At 41.9% G+C, this 23209-nt stretch overlaps 1 protein-coding gene across 2 annotated transcripts in view; it reads right to left on the bottom strand.

Moving 5' to 3' along the window:
* The window catches only part of LOC140465047 (N-acetyllactosaminide beta-1,6-N-acetylglucosaminyl-transferase-like), a 55641-nt gene that overhangs the window by 21515 nt on the left and 10917 nt on the right, over window positions 1–23209 (bottom strand). Inside the window, exon 2 of one of the 2 annotated variants that reach the window (XM_072560871.1) lies at window positions 5605–5694. The exons of the other annotated variant lie outside the window; for it this stretch is intronic. Coding sequence (XP_072416972.1) covers window positions 5605–5694 — 90 coding nt within the window. The remainder of the gene's footprint in view (window positions 1–5604; window positions 5695–23209) is intronic. 2 annotated transcript variants of the gene reach the window in all.

The raw sequence follows: 23209 nt of genomic DNA, 5'->3' as shown, positions 1-23209 counted from the left end.
GTTACAGTATTAAGAAATATGGGATTATGTCAATCTCTGATGTTGAGAGATGTGGAGGACTATTACCTGAAAAAAGTGCTCCACTACATAGAATGAGGTTAGAGTGTCTGCTGAAAAGAGAAGTGGCGGTGGGAGTACTGGAGAAATCTTTGACTTCAGGAATACAATTTGTCCTTGGTAAAAAAATATATAGTTGGATCATAAGTAGCAGTGCTGCCTATTGCAGTTGAAAATCAGGCAACTGAGGCATTACAGCTAGTATACCCTGAGATTTTTCCTAACCGTGTGATAACAAGAGCACAAAGTTGAAGCAGAAGGAGAAATCAAATAATACAGATAAGGAAGTTGAAGTAGAATTATCAGAGACCATGTTTGATTGAATGGTTGAGCCAAAACAGGAACAGGAGGACAAAGTGGATATTTTCAGCTCAGAGAAATAAACTGAGTTACAACAGAAAGATGAAAAACTGAAGCAATTGCATCAAAGAAAATGCATTCACAGAAGAATCTGAGTGTATTCCTGAAATGTTATCATGTTAAAAATGATGCCTTGAGGAAATGGAGACCATCACATATTCAGGCAGATGAGAAATGGGCAAAAGTTCATCAAGTTATATTACTAGTGGGTTATAGAAACATGTCGTCGTGGGAAGCACATGAATTACCAGTAGGTCGTCATTTAGGGGTAAGAAAAGCTCAAGCTAAAATACAAATTTTTTTTTTATTGGCTAAGACTGCATATAGATGTAACTGAGTTTTGCCAGGCATGTCAGGTAATTGGAAAGTCACAGGCAGTAATACAACCCACATCTTTAACACCTATTCCTGCATATGAGGAAACTTTTACAAGAGTCTTAATTGATCACATAGGACCCCTACCTAAAACAAAAAGTGGGCATCAGTTTTTGTTAACAATAATGGATGTGTCTACCAGATTTCCAGAGGCCATTCCGTTACACAACATTCACAGCTAAAAAGGATTGTAGAGGAATTGACCTGATTGTATCTCTGTTCATTAGATACGGACTATATACAATCAGATAAAGGGTCAAAATTTTACATGAAAATTATTCAAGGAAGCTCTGGATAGCTTAGGAACAAAAACAATTCAAATCCACTGCATACCATCTGGAATCGCAAGGAGTGTTAAAAAGGGATCAGACATTAAAGACATGAGGGCTTAAAGTAAAACGAAGACGATCCAGATTGGAAAAAAGGAATTCCTTTTGTACTTGTTTTTTGCCAGGAGGGATAGACCACTTGAATCAACCCAATTCAGTCCATTTGAATTGGGTGGGGGCATGAAGTGAGAGGCTCACTGAAATTAAAAAGAAATTAGCAAGTCAGAATTCAGAGACCATATATATGAACTGTGTGTGTCAAATATTAGGGAATGGACAAAAGAGTGGGAGAGTTGGCCAGACAGTAGTTAAAAATATCACAGCATATGATGAAACAGGAAGCAAACAGGAAAATCAAAAACACACAACTTTTCCAACAGAGATGAAGTGTTAGTATTATTTCCAGTGATTGGTGAACTTTTAAAAGGTTTAGTGGACCCTATTCAAATCAAAAGGTGACTGAGTGAGGTGAACTATTTGATAAAGATTCCAGTTAGAAAGAAGTCTGTGTCTCATGTGAATATGTTTAAAAAGGTAATTTTGATAGTGAAGGAAAGCAAAAGGAGGATGTGGTACTGGTTACAAGACAAAGTGAAGAACCAAGTTCAGACATTCCACAAATTGAATGGAGGATGAGAAAGTTCTTAAAAATTGGGATAAACAGAGTTACCTTCCAATGATCTGAAACAGTTATTATTAATCACATGGGGAGATAAATGTGGGAATAAAGCTGGAAAGTACTAATCTAATTATTTATAATGTAGATATAAGAAATGCTGTTCTGACCCATAGGCCACAAATCAGTTAAGAATAGGGACAATATTTCATCCATAATAACACAACACTGGTGCCCCCAGGGGTGTGTACTCAGCCCCCTGCTGTACTCACTGTATACCCATGACTGCATTGCCAAATACCACTCTAATGCCATTTAGAAGTTCGCTGATGATACCACCATAGTTGGTTGAATCTCACATGGCGACGAAAGACTACAGATGGGAAGTGGAAGACCTGGAAAAATGATGCACTGAGAACAAACTCGCTCTCAATGCCAGCAAAACCTAGGAGCTCATTAACATTCTGCTGAAAGTCACTCATGCCCCCTACATATTAACAGCACAGCGGTGGAACAAAGTGGAGAGAGTGTCAAGCTCCTGGGAGTGGTCATCCACAACAAACTTTCTTGGACTTTTCATGTGGACACAATGCACAACATCGCTTCTTCCTCAGGCAGCTGAGGAAATTTGGCATGACGGCGAATACCCTTGCCAACTTTTATAGGTGCGCCAGAGAGCATTCAGTCTAGATGTATCACTACCTGGTATGACAACTGTACCATTCAAGATCAGAGACAGTTACAGAGAGTGGTGAACTCTGCCTGGACAATCCCAAAGGCCAACCTCCCATCTATAGAATCCATCTAACAGGCCCGCTGTCAAGGAAAGGCCACCAGCATTCTTAAAGATCCATCCCACTCTGGCAACGTTTTTCTACAATCTCTACTATCGGGGAGAAGGTACAGAAACCTGAACATATACACCAGCTGGTTTCGTAACAGTTTCTACTCTACTGTTAGAATACTGAATGGACTCAAACTCTTAGCATTCATCTCTACCTGTGATTTTGTTTTTGCCGCTGTTTGCCTATTTACTTATCTTTGCTACTTTACTCTGATCTGCCTGTACTGCTTGCAAGACAAAGCTTTTCGCTGTGCCTCAGTACACGTGATAATAAATTCAATTACCCAACATTCTTAGACTTAACTCTCAAAGTTGGGGTCAAGAATGTGGTGCTGGAAAAGCACAGCAGGTCAGGCAGCATTCGAGGAGCAGAATTGATATATCGGGCATAAGCCTTTCATCAGGAGAGTTGGGACAAGTAAAAAAAAGACCAATTGTGTAGATTGAGTATGTATTCAAAACTAGTTGCTGTGATTAGAACTCACCCATAGTAATGGTGCCAAAACCAGATAGTACTCAATGGTTGTGTGTAGATTATTTCAAAGTCAATGCAGTTACAAAGTCTGATTCGTATCAGTTTCCACATTTGGAAGATTGTATTGAGAAGGTGGGACAAGCAACTTCTATTTCTAAGTTGGACTTACCGAGATAATACTGGCAGGTACCTTTATCCAAAAAAGGAGAGTGAAGACAATTTCAACTTTCATAACACCAAAGGGACTGTATCCATTTAAAGTCTACCATTTTTGTTTGAAAAATGCACCAGCCACATTTCAAAGGCTAACCAATAATGTTATTTCTGGATTACCCAATCGTGTAGTAGACAAAATTGATGACTTGGCAATCTTTAGTTACACATGCAAGGAACATTTGTAATACTTATCCAAATTATTCGACAGGTTTTTGGGAGGCAGACTTGGTGATAAATCTGGCTAAGAGAGAGTGAATTTGCCAAAGTCTGAGCCACATTCCTGGGCCATGTTATCATACATGGATAGATAACCCCACAGAATATGAAAACAAAAGTTTCTGGGGAGTTTCCCATACCAAAAGACAGCAGTACTATGATTCCTGGAATTGAATAGGTTTTTAAATCGGAAATTCATGCCAAAATTTTAGTGGTGTGGTTGTTTCACTTACTGACTTAAAGCACAAACTTTCAGTGGACAGATGAATGCCAGAAGGCATTTGACAGCCTGAAAGCTGTGTTAACCATTGCTCCAGTATTAGCCACACCTAATTATGCAAAGCCATTCAAGGCGGCTATCGATAAGCAGCATGTGGGTGTCAGTGCTGTACTCTCACAAGATGAAAAAGATAGAAAGGCCTATCGGATATTTCTACAGGAAACTGAATATTCATCGACAGAAATATTCCATAATGGAGGAGACCATTAGCTTGGTGACAGCGTTACAATATTTCAACATTTATATTGCCAGTAATGTCAGTAATGTTAGGTTAGATTACTTAGTGTAGAAACAGGCCCTTTGGCCCAACAAGTCCACACCGACTCTCCGAAGAGCAACCCACCGAGACCCATATATATGAAGTTTTTGGAGAAATTTAAAGGACAAAAATTCCCATATGTTTAGATACAACTGCTTTAGATACTGCAGCCATTCAATTTGACAATTATACATGTGGCAGGATAAGAAAACGTAATTGCTGACCCATTGTCGAGAGTCGGATGAAGAAAGGTGGAGGGGTTCGGTGGTACGAGTAAATAGACTGAAATAGAAGATAGGAGTGAATATTTGGATGCTTACAATCAATGAATATGTATTGTAGTGTGTATGAACAGAATAAGACTGAAGGGTTTTAAATGAAACCATCTCGATGTATTTTTTAAAGGGGGTGGGGTGGGAAGGAGTGACAATGCTGTTACTTTAAAAAAGGTTACTTTATCCTTGGTGTTTTTTTGAAAAGGAGGTTGTAAAGGCAGAGGTACTGAAGTGTCTAGATTAAAATGGAAGGAGAGTAGCCAATTCAGGTTTTTACTAGCTTGTTTTATGAGGAAGTGCAGAAAGAGACAGACAAACAGAATTCAGGGGATTTGTAAATTTCAGTAAAGAGTTCCTGACTTCCTTCTGAAATTTCTCTGGATGCTGTTCCCTCCTGCAAGATCTGTTTGAATTCACATTTTTTTGTATAGGAGTGTGTTTATGGGATATTAACTTATTAACCGTTCCAATATAGTAAGTTGCTCTATCAAGTTGGTTACGTTTTCCGATAGTTGTTATTCTATATTCCACTTTCTTGTGTTAGGGTTTCAACTGTAGTGCTTAAATAAATTCTGTTTGGCTTAAAGCCAAGTGGTTTGACCAGCTGCATCACATCTGGAACACCCACTTCACATCTACTTTTAAAAATAAGAAAAAAAGTTAGGGTTGATGCTACCTTAAAACATTTTGAGGGGGTCTGGCCTGGTCCATTACAATTTGTAATGAGTACTTTAGAATCATAAAGGCTTAGGAAACAGAGCTGAAAATTGCAACATGCATGAATTCAATAAAACCCAATCGCTGTTTACAAGGTTATTAAGTACTGTGGGTTAAGTATATATTTAGCAACAACTGCATGTACTATATAATAAAAGAACCTTATCAAATGTTTCATGCTGATTAATGCAGGGAAAAAAAATTACACCAAGGCACGCATCAGACGGATAACTGATCAGAACCTGCACTACGATTTCCATGCAAATACAGCTCTCAATACAAGTGCTCACCTGGTCAATGTTTCACCTCAAGACAGAAATCAGATGGGAAAAAGCACCAGGAATGTGTAATATACAAAATTAACTGAAAATAAAAGGCTGCTTTCAACTCTATGACAAAGAACAGGAGCACAGAAATAATATAGTGTTTCATTAAAATTAACAGATGCAGTATCATGTCTGTATTTAGAGAGTGATTAAACTGTCATCTTTCATTGTTGGTAACAGCAAAGTTCAAGAGTAAATTCTATGCAAATAGTCAAATAATGTGCAATAGGATTCAGAGTTAAAATTTAGAAAGAGTTACCGTGGCAACCATCATGGTGTTTTTGATCACTCCATTTTACGGCACGCAAATTTCCTTGCCAGCCTGCAGATGGCATTGAACCAGGTACACCTGAAGGATGGATATCCAACATTAATCATTAATTGCAGCAATTACAAAAACTGAAAACTATTTAGTGTATTTAGGAACAAATCTTGCATTTTGTGTTGTTTTAAATGAGGTAGGAGAATTACTAAATTTCTTAGGTTATAAATTTCCACAAAGTTTAATGATAAGCACAGATTAGTGGCAATTAACTTGTAAATGTGCAGTTTTCATAAGGTATTTTGAGGAAATTTCAATTATGTCTCAAAGATTGAGCTTTTGAATCCCGGGGTGGGGGGGGGGGGGGGGGGGGGTGTGGAAAAAAAACGGTGGCCCAGCCTCAGAAGTGATGAGGCAAGAGCCATTGTTGATGTTCTCAAAAAGGGAAGTGCCCTCAACAGATAAAACAGCTAATAATAAAATTGTTCTTTCCTGACGGCAGTTAGAATCTGGCGACAAGTTTGTGGTTTTACTTGCAGGCAGCAGAAATAGTCTGCAAGCCACATTTACATTTTCACATCGGAAATTCAGAAGTTGTGTTTCTCCACAACACAAATGAGAAGGTGGTGGTCACTTGGCCCTTTGATCCTGCTCTACCAAAATCAATAAAATCATGGCTGATACAGTAGTAATATGGATTGGAAGATATTACTTGACAATTGCAACCCTCCCCATCCCCTCGCTCCCCCTCTTTCCCTCTACCCAGCCCAATAAACTATTTCCTTGCAGATAAGAAATCTACACCAATAACCTGTCTAACTTATCCTCAATGTATTCAATGACCCTCTTCCATACTTTTCTGTGGTAAAGAAATCAAAAAGGATAGTGACCTTCAACAGAAGCTCCTCTTGTGATGATATTACCTCTCTAACAAGGTTATGGTGTCTTTAGTTTCTTTCAAGAGGAGTCATAAAAGGTTGGAGTTGTGATATGTCTGAAAATATCTACTTGAAAACACTTAAGTTTTTCTTTGAAAACATTTGTATAATGAAAGCGGGAGTGGCCAGTTCCCCCAGTTCAGGGTTTGGTCTGGTTTGATTTGGGCTTGGTTTTAGCCAACAGTCTGTTTGAAGCTGCTAGCCAAGGAGCAGCTCCATGCTGATCCTCTCTCTCAGACAGCTGTGCTGTAAAAACCCAGTGTTTGATTTTACCTTTTTTTTTGCCAAGAGGGTATTTATGGGGATGTTGCAAGTATTTGCAACAGGAACATCAAGTTTCAAGAGTCGACTGAATTTTCAGGGAGGTTAAAGTTATTCTAAATTGGATTCTCTTTTGTTCGTGTTTCATTCACAAGTCTGCAAATAAATTCTGCTTGGTTTACAATTGAGTGGTCAGGCCAGCTGCATCATTGCTGGAGTATACACTTTCCACCTGCTTAAAACAGCCATCAGAGCTCCCTTCTTGAAGTGTTTTGAGGGGGGCCTGGCCTATAACACTCAGATTGGAAATAAACTGATTTGTTTCAATGAGAGAGTGTATTTCAATTTTGGAAAAAAATAATTACACTTTCGGGGGAGACATAAAATGTTAACTAGACCAAAAAATAATTCACAAACAAAAACAGAAGTTGCTGAAAAAGTTCAGCAGGTCTGGCAGCATCTGTGAAGAGAAATCAAAGTAAACGTTTTAGGTTCAGGTTCTGAGGAAGGGTCATCTGACCCAAAACGTTACCTTTGATTTCTCTTCACAGATGCTGCCACACCTGATCTTTTGCAGCAATTTCTATTTTTGTTTTTGATTTACAGCATCCACAGTTCTTTCAGTAATTCACAGGCCCAGACTAAAACCCAAAAGGACATCGATTCACACCCCATCATTGCAGTGATATTTAAAAAATTAAATAATACAAATCAGGAATGCGCTAGGGTCTGTTGTAGCAGAGTGGTACTAACCTCCATGTCTGGACCAGGCAGAACTACTTCAGAGGCAGGTCAAAACACCTCCGAGTAAGTTAATTATAAAAAAGGTAGAAAATAAAATCTGCAATTTAAAGCCAGTATCATTGACCATGACAATGATCATCAATTGTGGAGAGACCCTTTTTGTTTCACCATTGCATTAAAGTTGAAAGGCAATTAAAGACGGGCAACAAATGCGGATATTAATGGTGACACCCATAATAAAGAAAGAAGAATAAAGTATTCTAGTTGCAGTTAATTACAGTCACGATTACAAATACTTGTTCCATAAACAGCATCCATTTTAGAACTATTCTATTCACATTCCACACACCTTGTCCTTGGCACAGTTTAGCCACAGATAGTGCAGGAAAGCATTTTTAACTACTTGCCCTGCTACCTTTTGGATAGCTGTGGATATCCAAGATCCCTACATACAACTTCACTTACTACCAATCGCACTGAGATATAGACTAATTAACGTTCAACTATCACAGCAGACATACATAGGTGTCAAAGAGAATCTCCAGAAGAAGTCCCAGCAAGCCTCACTCTTTGCCTTAGAGACCTCCTTCATTTCAGTCCGACATCCTGAGGATCAGCAAATCCTTTTGTCAGACTGTATGACACAAAGCCGACAGAACAGCAAGCCTCCCATACATTCCTGTCCTCTATCATGAAGGTCTTAAACGATAATACACGGAAGATACTGGACCAGCCACCATCTCTGGATGAGCCAACCAAGGCCCAAATCCTTTGAGAAGGGTAAAACTCCAAGACGTAATGGCTTACCAGCCAAGTTGTATTCAACTCTAATATGTTGGATGGATCAGTTTTTGTCCAATTTGTGCAAGGGGGTTTCCTGACATAGTATGTCGAAGGGCTAACAAGAGGGGAGGCCACATTGGATCTGGTACTTGGTAACAAACCAGGCCTGGTGTTTGATTTAGTGATTAGGTGAGCACTTGGGAGGGAGAGTGACCATAATTCGGTTGTTAACTTAAAAATGTGTTGCTGGAAAAGCGCAGCAGGTCAGGCAGCAAAGGAACAGGGGAAGTCGACGTTTCAGGCATAAGCCTTTCTGCCTGACCTGCTGCGCTTTTCCAGCAACACATTTTTAAGCTCTGATCTCCAGCATCTGCAGTCCTCACTTTCTCCTACATAATTTGGTTATGTTTAGTTTAGCGATAGAAAGAGATAGGTACATGCCACAGGGCAAGAGTTATAGGTGGGTTGGGAAAGCAATTTTAATGCAATTAGGCAAGACTTGGGGGCATTGCATGGGACAATCGAAATGCGAAGCTGGTTTATGGAACAGATATTGCATCTCTTTGATAAGTATGTCCCTGTCAGGCAAGGAGGAAGTAGTAAGGTAAGGGAATTGTGGTTAACTAAAGAAATTATACCTCTTGTTAAGCAGAAAAGGAAGGCTTTGTGACGTTGAGGCGAGATGGTTCAGATGAGGCGATGGGGAGTTACAGAGTAGCTAGGATGGATTTAAAGAGAAGCAAGGAGGGGACATGAGCAGTCTGTAACAGGTAGAATAAAGGAGATCCCTAAAGCTTTCTATAGATATGAGGGGAAATAAAAGGATTGAGGGTAGGAATTGGGCCTGTCAAAGACAGAAGAAGTGGGAAATTGTGTAGGGACTCTGTGGAAATTGGAGGTGCTAAACAAATATTCCTCATCTGTTTTCACTCAGCAAAAAGGAGAATGTTGTAGAGGAGAAGACTGAGATATGGGCTATTAGCCTTGAAAGGATTGATGTTAGTAAGGAGGTGTTGTGAAAGTAAACAAGTCCCCTGGGCCAGATGGGATTTTTGAGAATTCTCTGGGAAGGAGATGGCCGAGCCTTTGGCCTTGTTCTTTGAGTCGTCATTGTCTACAGTTTAGTACCAGAGGACTGGAGGATTGCAAAAGTTGCAACCTTGTTCAAGAAGGGCAGTAGAGATAAACAAGGTAACTATAGACCAGTGAGCCTTATGTCTGTTGTATGAAAAAGCTTTGGAAAGGATTGTAAGAAATTTGGAACGGATTTATCATCTAGCAAACAACAATTTGATTGGAAATAGTCAACATGGATTAGTCAAGGGCAGACCGTGTCTCACAAACCTGAGTTTTTTCAGAAGATGACTATGCATGTGGATGAGGATCAGGCAGTTGACGTGATGTACATGGACTTCAGTAAAGCCTTTGTAAGGTTCCACATACGGTACTGGAGAAAATGCGGAGGCATGAGACTGAAGGTGTTTTAGCAGTTTGGATTAAAAACTGACTTTCTATAAGAAGGCAACGAGTGGTGGTTGATGGTAAATATTCAGCCTGGAGTCCAGTTACTAGTGGCGTGCCACAAGGATCAGTTTTGGGACCACTGCTGTTTGTTATTTTTATAAACAACATGGACGCAGGCATAAGTGGACAGGTAGTAAGTTTGCAGATGATACTAAAGTTGGTGGAGTAGTGGACAGTGTGGAAGAATGTTGCAGGGAGACTTGTATAAACTGCAGAACTGGGCTGAAAGGTAACAAATGAAGTTCAATGCAGATAAATGTGAGGTGATTCACTTTGGGAAGAATAACAGGAAGGCAGAATACTGGGTCAATGGAAAGATTCTTGGTAGTGTGGATGTTTAGAGGGATCTTGGTGTCCATGTACATAGATTCCTGAAAGTTGCCACCCAGGTTGATAGTGCTGGTAGGGCGGCATAAAGTGTGTTAGGTTTTATTGGTAGAGAGATTAAGTTCCAGAACCATGATGTCATGCTGCAACTGTACAAAACACTTGGAATATTGTGTGCAGTTCCAGTCGTTCCATTACAAGAGGGATGTGGAAGGATTGGAAAAGGTGCAGAGGAGATTTACCAAAATGTTGCCTGTTCTGGAAGGGAGGTCTTATGAGGAAAAGCTGAGGGACTTGGGTCTGTTCTCATTGGAGAAAAGGCGGCTAAGTGGCGATTTAGTCGAGGAATACAAGATGATCAGAGGATTAGATAGGGTGGAGAGTGACAGCCTTTTTCCGAGGCTGATGACATCTGCTTGTATGAGGGGGCATAGCTGCAAATTGAGGGGAGGTGGATATAAGACATGTTTGAGGAATGTTTGTCACTCAGCGTGGTATGGGCCATACCCTGGATAACCATATGAATAATGAAGGAATAGTCTAGGGTGATGGGCTTAGATTAGTTCACAGGGTCGCACAACATTGAGGGCTAAAGTGCCTGTTCTTTGCTGTATTGTTCTAACTACTATGTTCTAACTCTGCAGAACATGATTGGCCAGGACATGCTGGAGGTTTACAACATAATGTTTCTGGTTTGAAGCATGTGTGAATCCATGAAAAAAAGGGCATCATGTGCAAGCAGAAGGGAGGAAGTTAGAAATTGGATGACCAATTTCATTGTTGAATGTGGATTATAAAATTCTGTCCAAAGTCATCACCAACAGGGTCAAGTCTGCTCTGGTTCCAGTGATTCATACCAACGAAACTTGTGCTGTACCAGGCAGGATGATCTCAGAGCCTCACAGTCCTCAGGTACGTGATCACCTACGTGCAGGACAGGGAAATGAATGACGGCCTGATCAGCCTGGACCAGGAGAAGTCATTTAACAGGACATCACACACCGATATGTGGTATGTGCTTTTCAAAATGGGCTTTAGGGAAGGAATCTGCAATTGAATCAGACTGCTCTACACCAACACCAGTAGTGCAGTCTCAATCAACCGATGGGAATAAAAACTTCCCAAACAGATCAGGAATCAGGCAGGGCTGCCCACGCTCTCCTGCCTTGCTTATGGTTGCATAAGCTCTTTTGCTGAGTTCATCAGAAAAGATACAAGCCTGACAGAGGTTACTATTCCAGGCAGTGGAGGGTTGGAGGTCAAAACCTACTTGTACACTGAATGACATTGCCTATCTCTGCTAGGTTTCACTGGTCAGCGCGCAGACTCCTGAGCATCTGCAATCAGTTCAAACTAGCCTTGGGAGTCAAGGTCCCATTGCCACGCTGATTGATGACATCACTTCCACCCCTATCATGGCCACTTCCGTCCCTCAATCCCTCATACACCACACGTGACGTGACATCACTTTCCGCCCCTCACATCATCACTGATGTCATACACTCAATGACTTCTGCCCCCCCCACTGCAATTTTTACCACCACTTCCACCCCCACCAAACACCACTCACCTGCATTCTGCTAACATGCCCCCCACAGATCCCACTGTCACCATCCCTGCCCCCCAGAACCCAGAGGGGAACACCACCCTGCTCTTGACTCTACCCCTATTCCCCCCACCACCACCACACCAGATCCCAGCTCCCAGCCCTGCTGAGGTTTCACCATCCCTCCAGACCTCCCCCTCACTGAGGACGAACGATCAGTCCTCAGCAAAGGACTCACCTTCACCCACGCATCAATGAATTTAATACACGCTGTGACGTTGAACACTTCTTCCGCCGCCTCTGCCTCCAAGCTTACTTTCATCATCAGTACTCCCGCCCAACTTCCGAGGACCCCTTCGCCCACCTCCAACACACTCCATCCACATGGACACCCCGTGCTGGCCTATTACCTGCCCTCAACCTCTTCATTTCCAACTGCCGCCGGGACATTAACTGCCTCAACCTATCTACCCCCCTACCCCACTCCAATCTCTCACCCTCATTGCGCAGCCCTCCAATCCCGACCTCACCATCAAGCCAGCAGATAAAGGGGGCGCAGTGGTAGTCTGGCGCACTGACCTTTACACCGCTGAAGCCAGACACCAACTCGAGGACACCTCCCCCTACCACCCCCTCGACCATGACCCTCCCCCCCATCAGCAAACCATCTCCCAGACCATACAGAACCTCATCACCTCAGGAGATCTCCTACTCAACTTCCAACCTCATAATCCAGGAACCTCGCACTGCCCAGTTCTACCTCTTTCCCAAGATCCACAAGCTTGACCACCCCGGCCAATCCATGGTCTCAGCATGCTCCTGCCCCACTGATTACATATTCTACCTACCTTGACACTGTCCTATTACCCCCCCCCCCCCCCCCCAGTCCAGGAACTCCCCATATACGTTCAAGACACCATCCATGCCCTCCACCTCCTCCAAGACTTCCGTTTCCCTGGCCCCCCCCAACACCTCATCTTCACCATGGATTTCTAGTCCCTCTATATCTCCATCCGCCATGACCAGGGCCTCCAAGCCCTCAGTTTCTTCCTCTCCCGACGTCCCCAACAGTACCCTTCAACCGACACACTTATTTGGCCAAACTGGTCCTCACCCTTAACAATTTCTCCTTCAAATCCTCCCACTTCCTCCAGACCAAAGGGGTAGCCATGGGCACATGTATGGGCCCCAGCTATGCCTGTCTCTTTGTTGGCTATGTAGAACAGTCCATCTTCCGCAATTACACCGGCACCACTCCTCACCTCTTCCTCCTTGCTCCCGCGAGGAGGTTGAGCAATTCATCAACTTCACCAGCACATTCCACCCTGACCTTAAATTTACCTGGACCATCTGATACCTCCCTCCCCTTCCTGGACCTCTCCATCTCCATTAATGACGACCGACTTGACACTGACTTTTTTTTTTACAAACCCACCGACTCCCACAGTTACCTGGATTAAATCTCTTCCCACCCTACCTCCTGCAAAAATGCCATCCTATATTCCCAATTCCTCCACCTCCGCCATATCTGCTCCCAGGAGAACCAGTTCCACCACAGAACACACCAGATGGCCTCCTTCTTTAGAGACCGCAATTTCCTTTCCCACATGGTTAAAGATGCCCTCTAACATATCTCGCCCACGTCCCGCACCTCCGCCCTCAGACTCCATCCATCCAACCGTAACAAGGACAGAACACCCAGGCGCTCACCTTCCACCCTACCAACCTTCACATAAACCAAATCATCCGCCAACATTTCCGCCACCTCCAAACAGACCCCACCACCAGGGATATATTTCCCTTCCCACCTTCCAAAAAGACTGTTCCCTCCGTGACTACCTGGTCAGATCCACGCCCCCCTACAACCCACCCTCCCATCCTGGCACCTTCCCCTACCACCACATGAATTGCAAAACCTGCACCTACACCTCCTCCCTCACTTCCATCCAAGGCCCTAAAAGGAGCCTTCCACATCCAAAGTTTTACCTGCACATCCACCAATATCATCTATTGTATCCGTTGCTCCCGATGCGGTCTCCTCTACATTGGGGAGACTGGACACCTCCTAGCAGAACGCTTTAGGGAACATCTCTGGGATACCCACACCAAAATCAACCACACCACCTTGTGGCCCAACATTTCAACTCCCCCTCCCACTCTACTGAGAACATGGAGGCCCTAGGCCTCCTTCACCGCCGCTCCCTCACCACCCGATGCCTGGAGGAAGAGAATGCCTCCGAACACTGCAACCCCAGGGCATCAATGTGGACTTCAACAATTTCCTCATTTCCCCTTCCCCCACCTCGCCCCATTTCCAAACTTCCAGCTCAGCACTGTCCCCATGACTTGTCCTACCAGCCTATCTTCTTTTCCACTGATCCACTCCACCCTCCTCCCTGACCTATCACCTTCATCCCCACCCTCACTCACCTATTGTACTCTATGCTACTTTCACTCCACCCCCACCCTCCTCTCATTTATCTCTCCACCCTTCTGGCTCTCTGCCTGTATTCCTGATGAAGGGCTTTTGCCCAGAACGTTGATTTTACTGCTCCTCTGATGCTGCCTGAACTGCTGTGCTTTTCCAGCACCACTAATCCAGAATCTGGCTTCCAGCATCTGCAGTTATGGTTTACCTTGACTAGGTAAAAACAAAGGCAAGTGCGAGGCTAAGTTCTTTGGAAACATAACCAACTGATCGGTTATCCCCTTCACTGTCAGGGCAGATTATCTGAAGGAGTTGGGAGTAAACTTGGATGGTCCAGAACGTGCGCCAAAATATAAATGGAGTGCATCACCATGATGAGTCAGAAACTGGACAGATGAGAGCACTGAGCTTATGGGAAGGAAGTACCCAATGCTGCTTTCATTCTGATGGCCACCCTTGTGTGCAGCTGCAGCAAGCTGTGTGCAGTTTCTTGGTATGCAAACACCAAGTGTCACTATAAGATTCTATCTGTCCCCAGTGTTATGAAGAATGGACCAGGCCTAGCTGCTGTGGAATACTGCAAGTCGTTAGACTATTTCATACATGCAATCTGTCCCTTGTGGAAAAATTTGCAAAAGGAGAAACAAGTCCATCAGGCAATGCTCACTGCGTAACATCCAAAACTCTGCAGAAAAAGGAAATGGTGGATCCTGTTGGAAGATTCCTGAGCAGACTGTCAAAATAATTTGGCAAAATGCCTCATCATCAGAATTTTACAACAAGCACCAAGACATCACTTGGCTGTGGTGAGAAGGGCATTGCCAGTCAAATCCTTCATACACATTTGGTTTCGCTGCAGCACCACATGGTACCCTTGAACCAGCTGCATTAGAAAAGAGACTTTCACAGATCTTCTTCTGGAATGTGCCTTTACAACAAGGTCTGAAGAGAAATATAGTTATTTTGTGCCCAGGTTCCTTCTAAGGAACTCAGGTGATGGAGCACTATGGTCTATGGTCCATTCCCCACAGCGCACACTAAAAGACAAACAGATAACCATCAACTGCACCTGGAGGACTATCAACTCTGTAAAAGACACTCGTTGGCCTCTCTGAAATTTTGTCTTCCAGAGTAAAAGGGTTGACCTCGACCAAGTGCTGCAGACTTGGCACATTCCAAGCTGAGCAAAGAGATTGGGGCAGCTGCTGTCAAGGTGTAGTGGTGGAGATTCCTGTCGAGGTCTTTCTGCCAAAGTTTAGCGAGGGTCTCTTTAGTTGTCAGACCCTCTTACTACCTCAAAAAGGAACAAATAGTTTCTTGCATAAGTCAGAAATATTTTTTCCCCCCTCAGCAAACTCTAGAGAAACTGAGAAATGTTAAAATTTCAAATGTTTTTGTTTCTCTATACAACTACCAAGATGATTTAGAATCTATGTACCTATGGATGATTTATAAGTAGATTATATTTTGAAAAAAAGAAAGCAGCTGGTTGAGTTTACACAGTCAGGTGAGGTTTATACTCCTTTAGTTTGGAAGATCACAGAAGGGCTCTGGAGCAATTAACTGCCCTTAAACATCAGGAGCAATACAAGGGTTTATTTAGAGGGGAAAGTCAAATGACAGCTTATGCCAAGATGTGCTGCTCCTGCTCTACGAGAGACAGGTATAGTTGTAGTGTCCAGTACCAGATAAGTGCAGGAAGCATCTCCAGCAACAGCTCCTGAAACGGAGTTTTGGAGCTGGAGTAGTGACAGAACACACTAGCATCCACTAGGCTGAGAGGATGATAGCTAGTGCATAGGTGGTGTTCATTCCACAGGCAAGGAGGGAATGGGTTTTCTTTAAAAAGGAAGAGGTCCCAGAAGTAGAAGGTGGGGACTTGGGAAGCAAGTTAAATGTAGGATCTCAAAAACGTAGTGATCTCAGAATTGCTACAGTGACACATGCTAGTCAGAATAGAAATAGCAGGCAAAAGCACATCAGCAGGTGGCTGGAGATATGGTGCAAGGGGCAGGGTTTCAGATAGCTGAGGTTTTGGGACCAGTTCCAAGGAAGTGAGGCAATACAAACCAGACAGGTTGCATCCAGGCAAGACTGGAATTGTCGCTCTCGGGTTAGTATTTGCTAGTGTAGTTGGGGAGAGTTTAATCTAAAAGGGTTGAGGGTTGAGAACTGCATGAGGAGACAGAAGAGAGGGTAATAAAGGCAAAAACAAAACGACAGAATTATGAGATTCTCTGCCTATCATGTTTCTTTTCTAAGGGCTACAATTAAAACAAGTCAGTGTAAAGTAATGCCAATGGGTCTACAAAACATGAAAAAGACTAAGGAAGTGGATAAATTAGTCACAGATAGAAACCAGTATGATACGTTTGGGATAAATGAAGACTGGTTGCAGGGTGACCAGAGATAGGGTCTGAACATCCAGGGAGTAAAAAGAAAGAATAAAAGTTGGTGGGATAACATTGCTAGTTATAAAGTTAAAATTAATGCAACAGTGAGGAAGGATAGTAGCTCCAGTACAGAGAAACCTTCTGGAGTAGAGCCGAGAAACATGAAGCAGAAAACAATTTCAGTTCCCACTTCCTTTTAAGTAACTTAAAAGGGAACTACAATGGTATGATTAATTATCATATTATGGCCATTTTCTTGCATAGAAAATTGTCAATTTTATTCTGCTTACACAATAGCTAGTTCAGGATGGCCTGTTGTCTAGTTGGTTCCTTACTGTATTGATCGAGAAAACATCTCGTACAAATTCCAGGAATTACTCCATGCTATTGTTACTGATTTGCCCAATCTACATGTACATTAAAGTCACCCACAATCACAACTGAGCTTTTATTGCTTACATCTATAATTCATATTTAATGCCTTCCCCAATGATATCATTACAGTTTCTCAGCTCTACTCCAGTAGGTTCCTCTATACTGGAGCTAAAGAATATGCAAACATTCGGTCTTTTTGTGAAAATGTACATAGTATTTTTGGAGATCCTGATGCTTAGCATCTTGGCAATACTAATATCAAAGTCAACATCCAGCAGTACTCAGTTTTCGCAATGGACAGTTGTTTAAAAATAGACTTGTTCAAAAGAATGGGAAATATTTCATGGAAGAACAGATTTCAATCATGTGCATCTATATTTATGATTTAGAAAGTGATTGAAGTTCAATGACATTAACAGACCAAGGAAATAAATGCTATCCTATTGGGTAAAGGCAAGCAGTGTAGGAAGTATGTGTATAAATATACAGGCAAAGTCAGAACCACAACCTCCAATGCTAGTTAAACCACTCGAGTGAGATTGCATTGGATTTAAAGTCCCCCCCTTCTATTGTATAAGTATGTCAATGTGGGATAAAACTAAATTTTTGGACAGGCACTTCTGACAAGTCATTAAGCAGTCTTTTGTCCCCCCCCTAAAAACTGTCAAATACTTTATTCAGAACTTAAAGCAACGTGAAACTTTAAAATTATTTAAATATTATTAAATTGCGTTGACCTTGCTATTTACAGCATTGCCAAGATTCTAGGAATCAGGATCTCCAAAAAAAAAAACATTTTTGCATTTTCACAAAAAGACCAAATGTTTGTATATTCTTGATCCATACTGGTGAAATGTTCTTTAGAAATTCGAGACAAGGGTGAATATTTAACACTGATACATCCAAACAGTTGGGAAATAGCCAGTTAAGGCTTTGGTGGATATGATCAACAATGAAGGACAGGAGTTTGTAGCAGCAGTAAAAGATCTGCAAATGGAAGAGGGTATTCTGAAGGTTTCAGGGAGGAGCCAACAGAGTGCGATTAGATTGGCAGCCCAGAAAGACCTGGTGCAGTATGTCTAACTGCAGTGGGGAGAAACTGGAGAGCAGATCTTGATTTTCAGACAAGGTGATAACCCAGTCTTCAGACCCAGGCAGAAAAATAACATGACTAATTAATTTAAATCTTAAAAGACTTGTCTTAAATCAGTTAGGTTTATTAATTGAGAATATAAAGGGGTAGTATTGCCAAGGACTCCGAAAACATGAAATACATCAACAGGACTGTAAGGATATAGCATCATCTTTGTTCTCTCAGAACCCCATGCAACCTGACAATTGTAAATCTAACACCAAATGGAATAATTAGGATAGGGGAGCTCAGGTTATTAGTATAGGATTACTCTTTACCATGGTCACATTTGAAGTAACAGATGATGTTTTTGATTTAATACCAATTCTGACCTGAAACTTATAGAATGTTTTCTATTAATAACAGTGCTACTTGGGTGGACACAAAATGGCCAGGGAAGTGCAACTGGGGGTTAAGAGATCAGAAATATGTCAGAGAATTTTAAAAAAAAGTCTTGAAACACTTCTGGTAACCTGGATGTGTGACTAATGTAAATTTCTGCATCCAGGTGGATCACTCCTTTACAATTGGAAACTCCAATTTATTTGGAAAGTCAGTAGGGTAATAAAGTTTTCCACAGACCACACTCTTAGCAAAATGGTTTAATTAGCCTCATCAACAGCCACACATAGATCACCACAAAAAAAAAGTACATAGTGACATCAAAAGAGCTTGTGCTACAATGGGAAAGTGAAGCAGCAGCAAGAAATCACTGATGGCATTGGTTACTGGAGAATGAATAACTTGGCTAGGAATTACGAGCAGGGAACCACAACAGCTCCTGGAGTTATTCTGCTATTCATTTGTGTTGCTATCAGAGGATGATAATTTAGAATTCCTCTCAATATCCAAAAGATTGGCCATCTGAAGCAAAAGGAGCAGTTCTCAAACGTATTACGGCTTGATTGGGCTTTGCCAATGCCTACAAGGGGAATTGAAGTGGGAACATAAGCAAGGTTCGGAAACATTTCCGATACAAGCTGCTAAAACTAGTTAAGACCAGATCTGTTCTGAGGAAGGGTCACTTGACCAGAAACATTAACTGATTTCTCTCCACAGATGCTACCAGACCTATTGAGCCTTTTCCAGCAATTTCTGTTTTTGTTTAAGACCAGTATGTTATCACTATCTGGATGGCAAAAGAGAGGTTAAATGATTACATGAATGTAGCCAGAACCTTATAAGTAGTGATATAATGATTCAGGTCAAGTAAATTATGATTGGGTAGTATATTAGAGTAGTGAGAGTAGAATGGTACCAACCCTGGAATGTTTGGAAATTATTTATCCCCAACCCTCAGTGGGATGGTTGTGTTTTCCTTGTACATGCTTGCACAAAGGAATTGCGTTTTGTCTAATTAGATTGTGGGAGAGAGAAAGCAGTTTTGTGTTTCACTATTGGAAAGAAAATCACTATACTTAACTAGTTAATCCTTAAACCCCGACAGACAGACAGACAGACCAGACACTCGCCACTTGTTCAAAAATCTAAACTCTTAAAATAAAGATGGAATATAAAACCTTATTTCCCGAGAGGTGTTTCTGGACAAAGAGACTGAAGGATGCAAGTCCATAGCTCATTAAAAGTGGAGCTGCAGGTAGACAGGTGGCAAAAGTGGGGCACGCTTGTCTTTATTGGTCAATACATTGAGTACAGGAGTTGAGAGGTCATGTTGCAGCTGTACAGGAAACTGGTGAAGCCACTTTTGGAATACTGCATTCCATTCTGGTCTCCCTATTATAGGGAAGATGTTAAAATTGAAGAGAGTTCAGAAAAGATTTACAAGGGATGATGCCAGGATTGGAGGATTTGAGCTAATATGGAGAGGTTGAATATGCTGGGGCCTATTCCCCCCCCCCCCCCCACTGGCTGAGGGGTGACCTTTGTTATGAAATCCAAAGCGTGTATGGTCCCTTTAAGAGAGAGGGCATTTTTCCAACAGAGTGATTTCATACAGCACGTGTGTGTAAGATTAGCTGACAGTCTGAGAAAGTGAGGACTGCAGATGTTGGAGATCAGCGCGAGAGTGTGGCGCAGGAAAATTGCAGCTGGTCAGACAGCATCCGAGGAGCAGAAGAGTTGATGTTTTGGGTGTAAGCCCTTCATCAGAGAATCACGTTGTTCCTGACAAAGGACTCATGCCCAAATCATAGATTCTCCTGCTCCTCGGATGCTGCTTGACCTGCTGTGCTTTTCCAGTGCCACATTCTCTAGTTGATGGTCAGAGTATTAAAGAATTGAAATGTAATAATTGGCAGTAGGGTTAACATTAGCTTGGGTTGGATTACTATTTTGAAATTGAGTTGACTTTAACCAAATCAATTTAAAATATACCCAGGACACCAAAAACCAACTGAATTTAAATTTGATTGAATTGCCAACATTGGACCAATGCAATGACAGGCGTAATGGGATTTATAAAGGAGGGAGTTTTGAAAGGGAGGGGGGGGGGGGGAAAAAAAAGGGGGAAATAAAGAAAAAAGGACAAAAGGCTGAAGGAAGAAGAGAAGGCCATCTGTGTGGACTTAAAAGAAATTAAGTGCTAATTTACCATTATAATAATTGTGTTACTGAAACAGAATACTAAATAGATCTGTGATCAGTTCGGGGAAAAAGTGTGTTTAGTTTGTTGATCGGTTTGTTCATGCTCATGTTACATAAATGGAGATCAGAGTGGAGAGTGTGAGGTGCTGGAAATGCACAGATCAGGCAGCATCTAAGGAGCAGGAGAAACGATGTTTTGGGCATAAGCCTTCCATCAGGAATAATGTGATTTCCTGATGGAAGGCTTACGCCTGAAACATGGATTCGCCTGCTCCTCAGGAGACTGCCTGACCTGCTGTGCTTTTCCAGCACCACACTCTCTCCACTCTGATCTCTAGCATCAGTGAGAGAGCGTGAGCGTGAGAGAGCGAGCTCAGAGAGAGACACACACACACACTTCTGCAGATGGAAGTAGTGACTTTGGGAGCTTTACAAAAAGTAAGCAAGGAAAAGCTGCTAGAGTTGACAGACAAGCTAGGGTTGGGGTTGCTGGTGTCCATGAAGACATACATAGTAATTACAGAAATAGCTTGACATTTAAAAATGTGCTGGAAAATTCAGAATCTGAGAAAGTGAAACAGCTGGAGTAAGAGGCAAAAAGAAGGAAAAGAAAAAAGGAAGCAAAATGGTTTTAATTATATTTACAAGCAGAGGATATGGAAAGCAAGGAAGATTCTTAGCTGAGCAAAAAGGCAAAAACAAAGTTTGAACTTCAGAAGTTGTAAAGTAGTCAAGAAAGTCAATTTAAAAAAGGAGATGAAGGGAGAAGATGGGATACATGTAAATACATTAAAACACTACCTTTTTTCATTGAAATGTGGTAAAGACTTTATTTCATTTGAAAAATTGGCTTGACAGATTGGCCAGAGAACTTGTGGGTAATGTTAATTTAGACTAAGCTGGTAGGCAGGACTAGTGAGTGGTTTGCAGCACTGTCAAGTAAGGGGTCAAGAGACTATGCAGATGTCAAACAGGCTATTTTGCGTGCATATGAATTAGTACCAGAAGTGTATAGCCAGTGATTCAGAAGCAAAGAAGGAACCAGGTCAGACTTCTGTTGAATTTGAAAGAATTAATCAGTAATTTTGATAGATGGGTGTGGGCCTTAAAAAGAGAGAGGCACTCTTGAGATTATTCTGCTGGAGGAGTTTAAAGTCACTTCCAGGAGATAAGAATTGTGGACGAACAAGACATGAGAAGAGCAGCAAAGATGGCAGATGAACATGCATTGGTGCACAAGTTGGAATTTAGCTTCTGACAGGAATTTCATTCCAGGAGGGAGAGAAATTGGAAGAGGAGGAGATCCTTCACTACAAAACAAAACTTAGATCACACTGGAAATAATTTACCACTGTTGAAAAGGAAACCCAAGAGGGTGGAAGAAAAGGAATGGGACAAAAATCAGTGCCAGTGGTTTGAGAAAGGCACTGTGAAAAGGTGTTTTCACTGCCAGATGGTGGGATACTAGATCACAGTGCTGGTCATTGAAGAAAGGCACTGGGAAAAAGGAGGTGGTAAAAAAAATTAAACCAGTGGGATTAGTGGAGGTGCTGCAGGAGAGTGCACATCCTAGTCAGGGGCTGGATAGAGAGATAGTGCCTGATCACTACAAAGACTTCACCTCTGTGGGCGAAGTTTACTCAGGAAGAATGGGCGAGATGGTAAAGAAATTACCATATTGAGAGATACAGGAGCTAAATCAGTCCCTCTATTAGAGAGGGATGAAAGTATTTGCATTCTTGCTGACATGTTACCTGAGAGTGTGGCAATTTGTGGATTAGATAGACAGATTTAGCATTCCCCTGTGTAAGATCAGGTTGGAATGTCCACTCAAGACTGGGAAGTTGGAGTGATTAAGAAGGTCAGTTCCAGCAATACAGTTTGTTCTTGGAAACAACCTAGTAGGCTCAAACCCTTTATAGTGGAAACGCCGAAGGAAAACCAGGGAATGGAGTTAAAAGAAAAATACTCGAATTCTTTCAGGCTGTGTAGTAACAAGATCCCATTGTCATAAGTTGCAGAAAGGAAAAAACTAAAACAGAAAGACAAAAGGAGGTGAGGTCCAGTTAGCTGACACCCTGTTTTCTGAAATGCTACAGGAAAAGCCTGTACAGGTAGAGGACCAGGCAGAGGTATTTAGTTTTGATAGCCTAAGAGTTACAACAAAAAAAAGATGAGATGATAAAAAGATGTATATCAAGTATATTCAAAAGGAATCAAAATGTATTGCTGAAGGGGATTATCTTAAGGATAGAATCTGGAGGCAAAAATATGGAGACCACGGCAGGTTAGTACAGAAGGGAAGTGGGCATCAGTACACCAGATTGTATTGCCAGAAGCATACCAGCAGGAAATATTAAGTGTAGCACACAAATTACCGGTAGGTGGTCATTTAGGAGTGAGGAAGACTCAGGCTAAAATACAAAAGCATTTCTATTGGCCTGGATGACATCAGGATGTGGTTGAAATTTTGTCAAACATGTCATATGTGCCAGTAATCGGAAAACCTCAGACAGCAATAATACCAGTGCCTACAGAAAAGAGACCAGAGAAACAGATATTAGTTACTGTCCCGCAGAGGGAGGAATCAGAAACTGAATCTTTTTA

This window comes from Chiloscyllium punctatum, chromosome 41, assembly GCF_047496795.1.
Source record: "Chiloscyllium punctatum isolate Juve2018m chromosome 41, sChiPun1.3, whole genome shotgun sequence".
Classification (NCBI taxonomy): Eukaryota; Metazoa; Chordata; class Chondrichthyes; order Orectolobiformes; family Hemiscylliidae; genus Chiloscyllium; species Chiloscyllium punctatum.
Note: the sequence above shows the minus strand (reverse complement) of the source record. Positions and strands in the feature narration are given on the sequence as shown.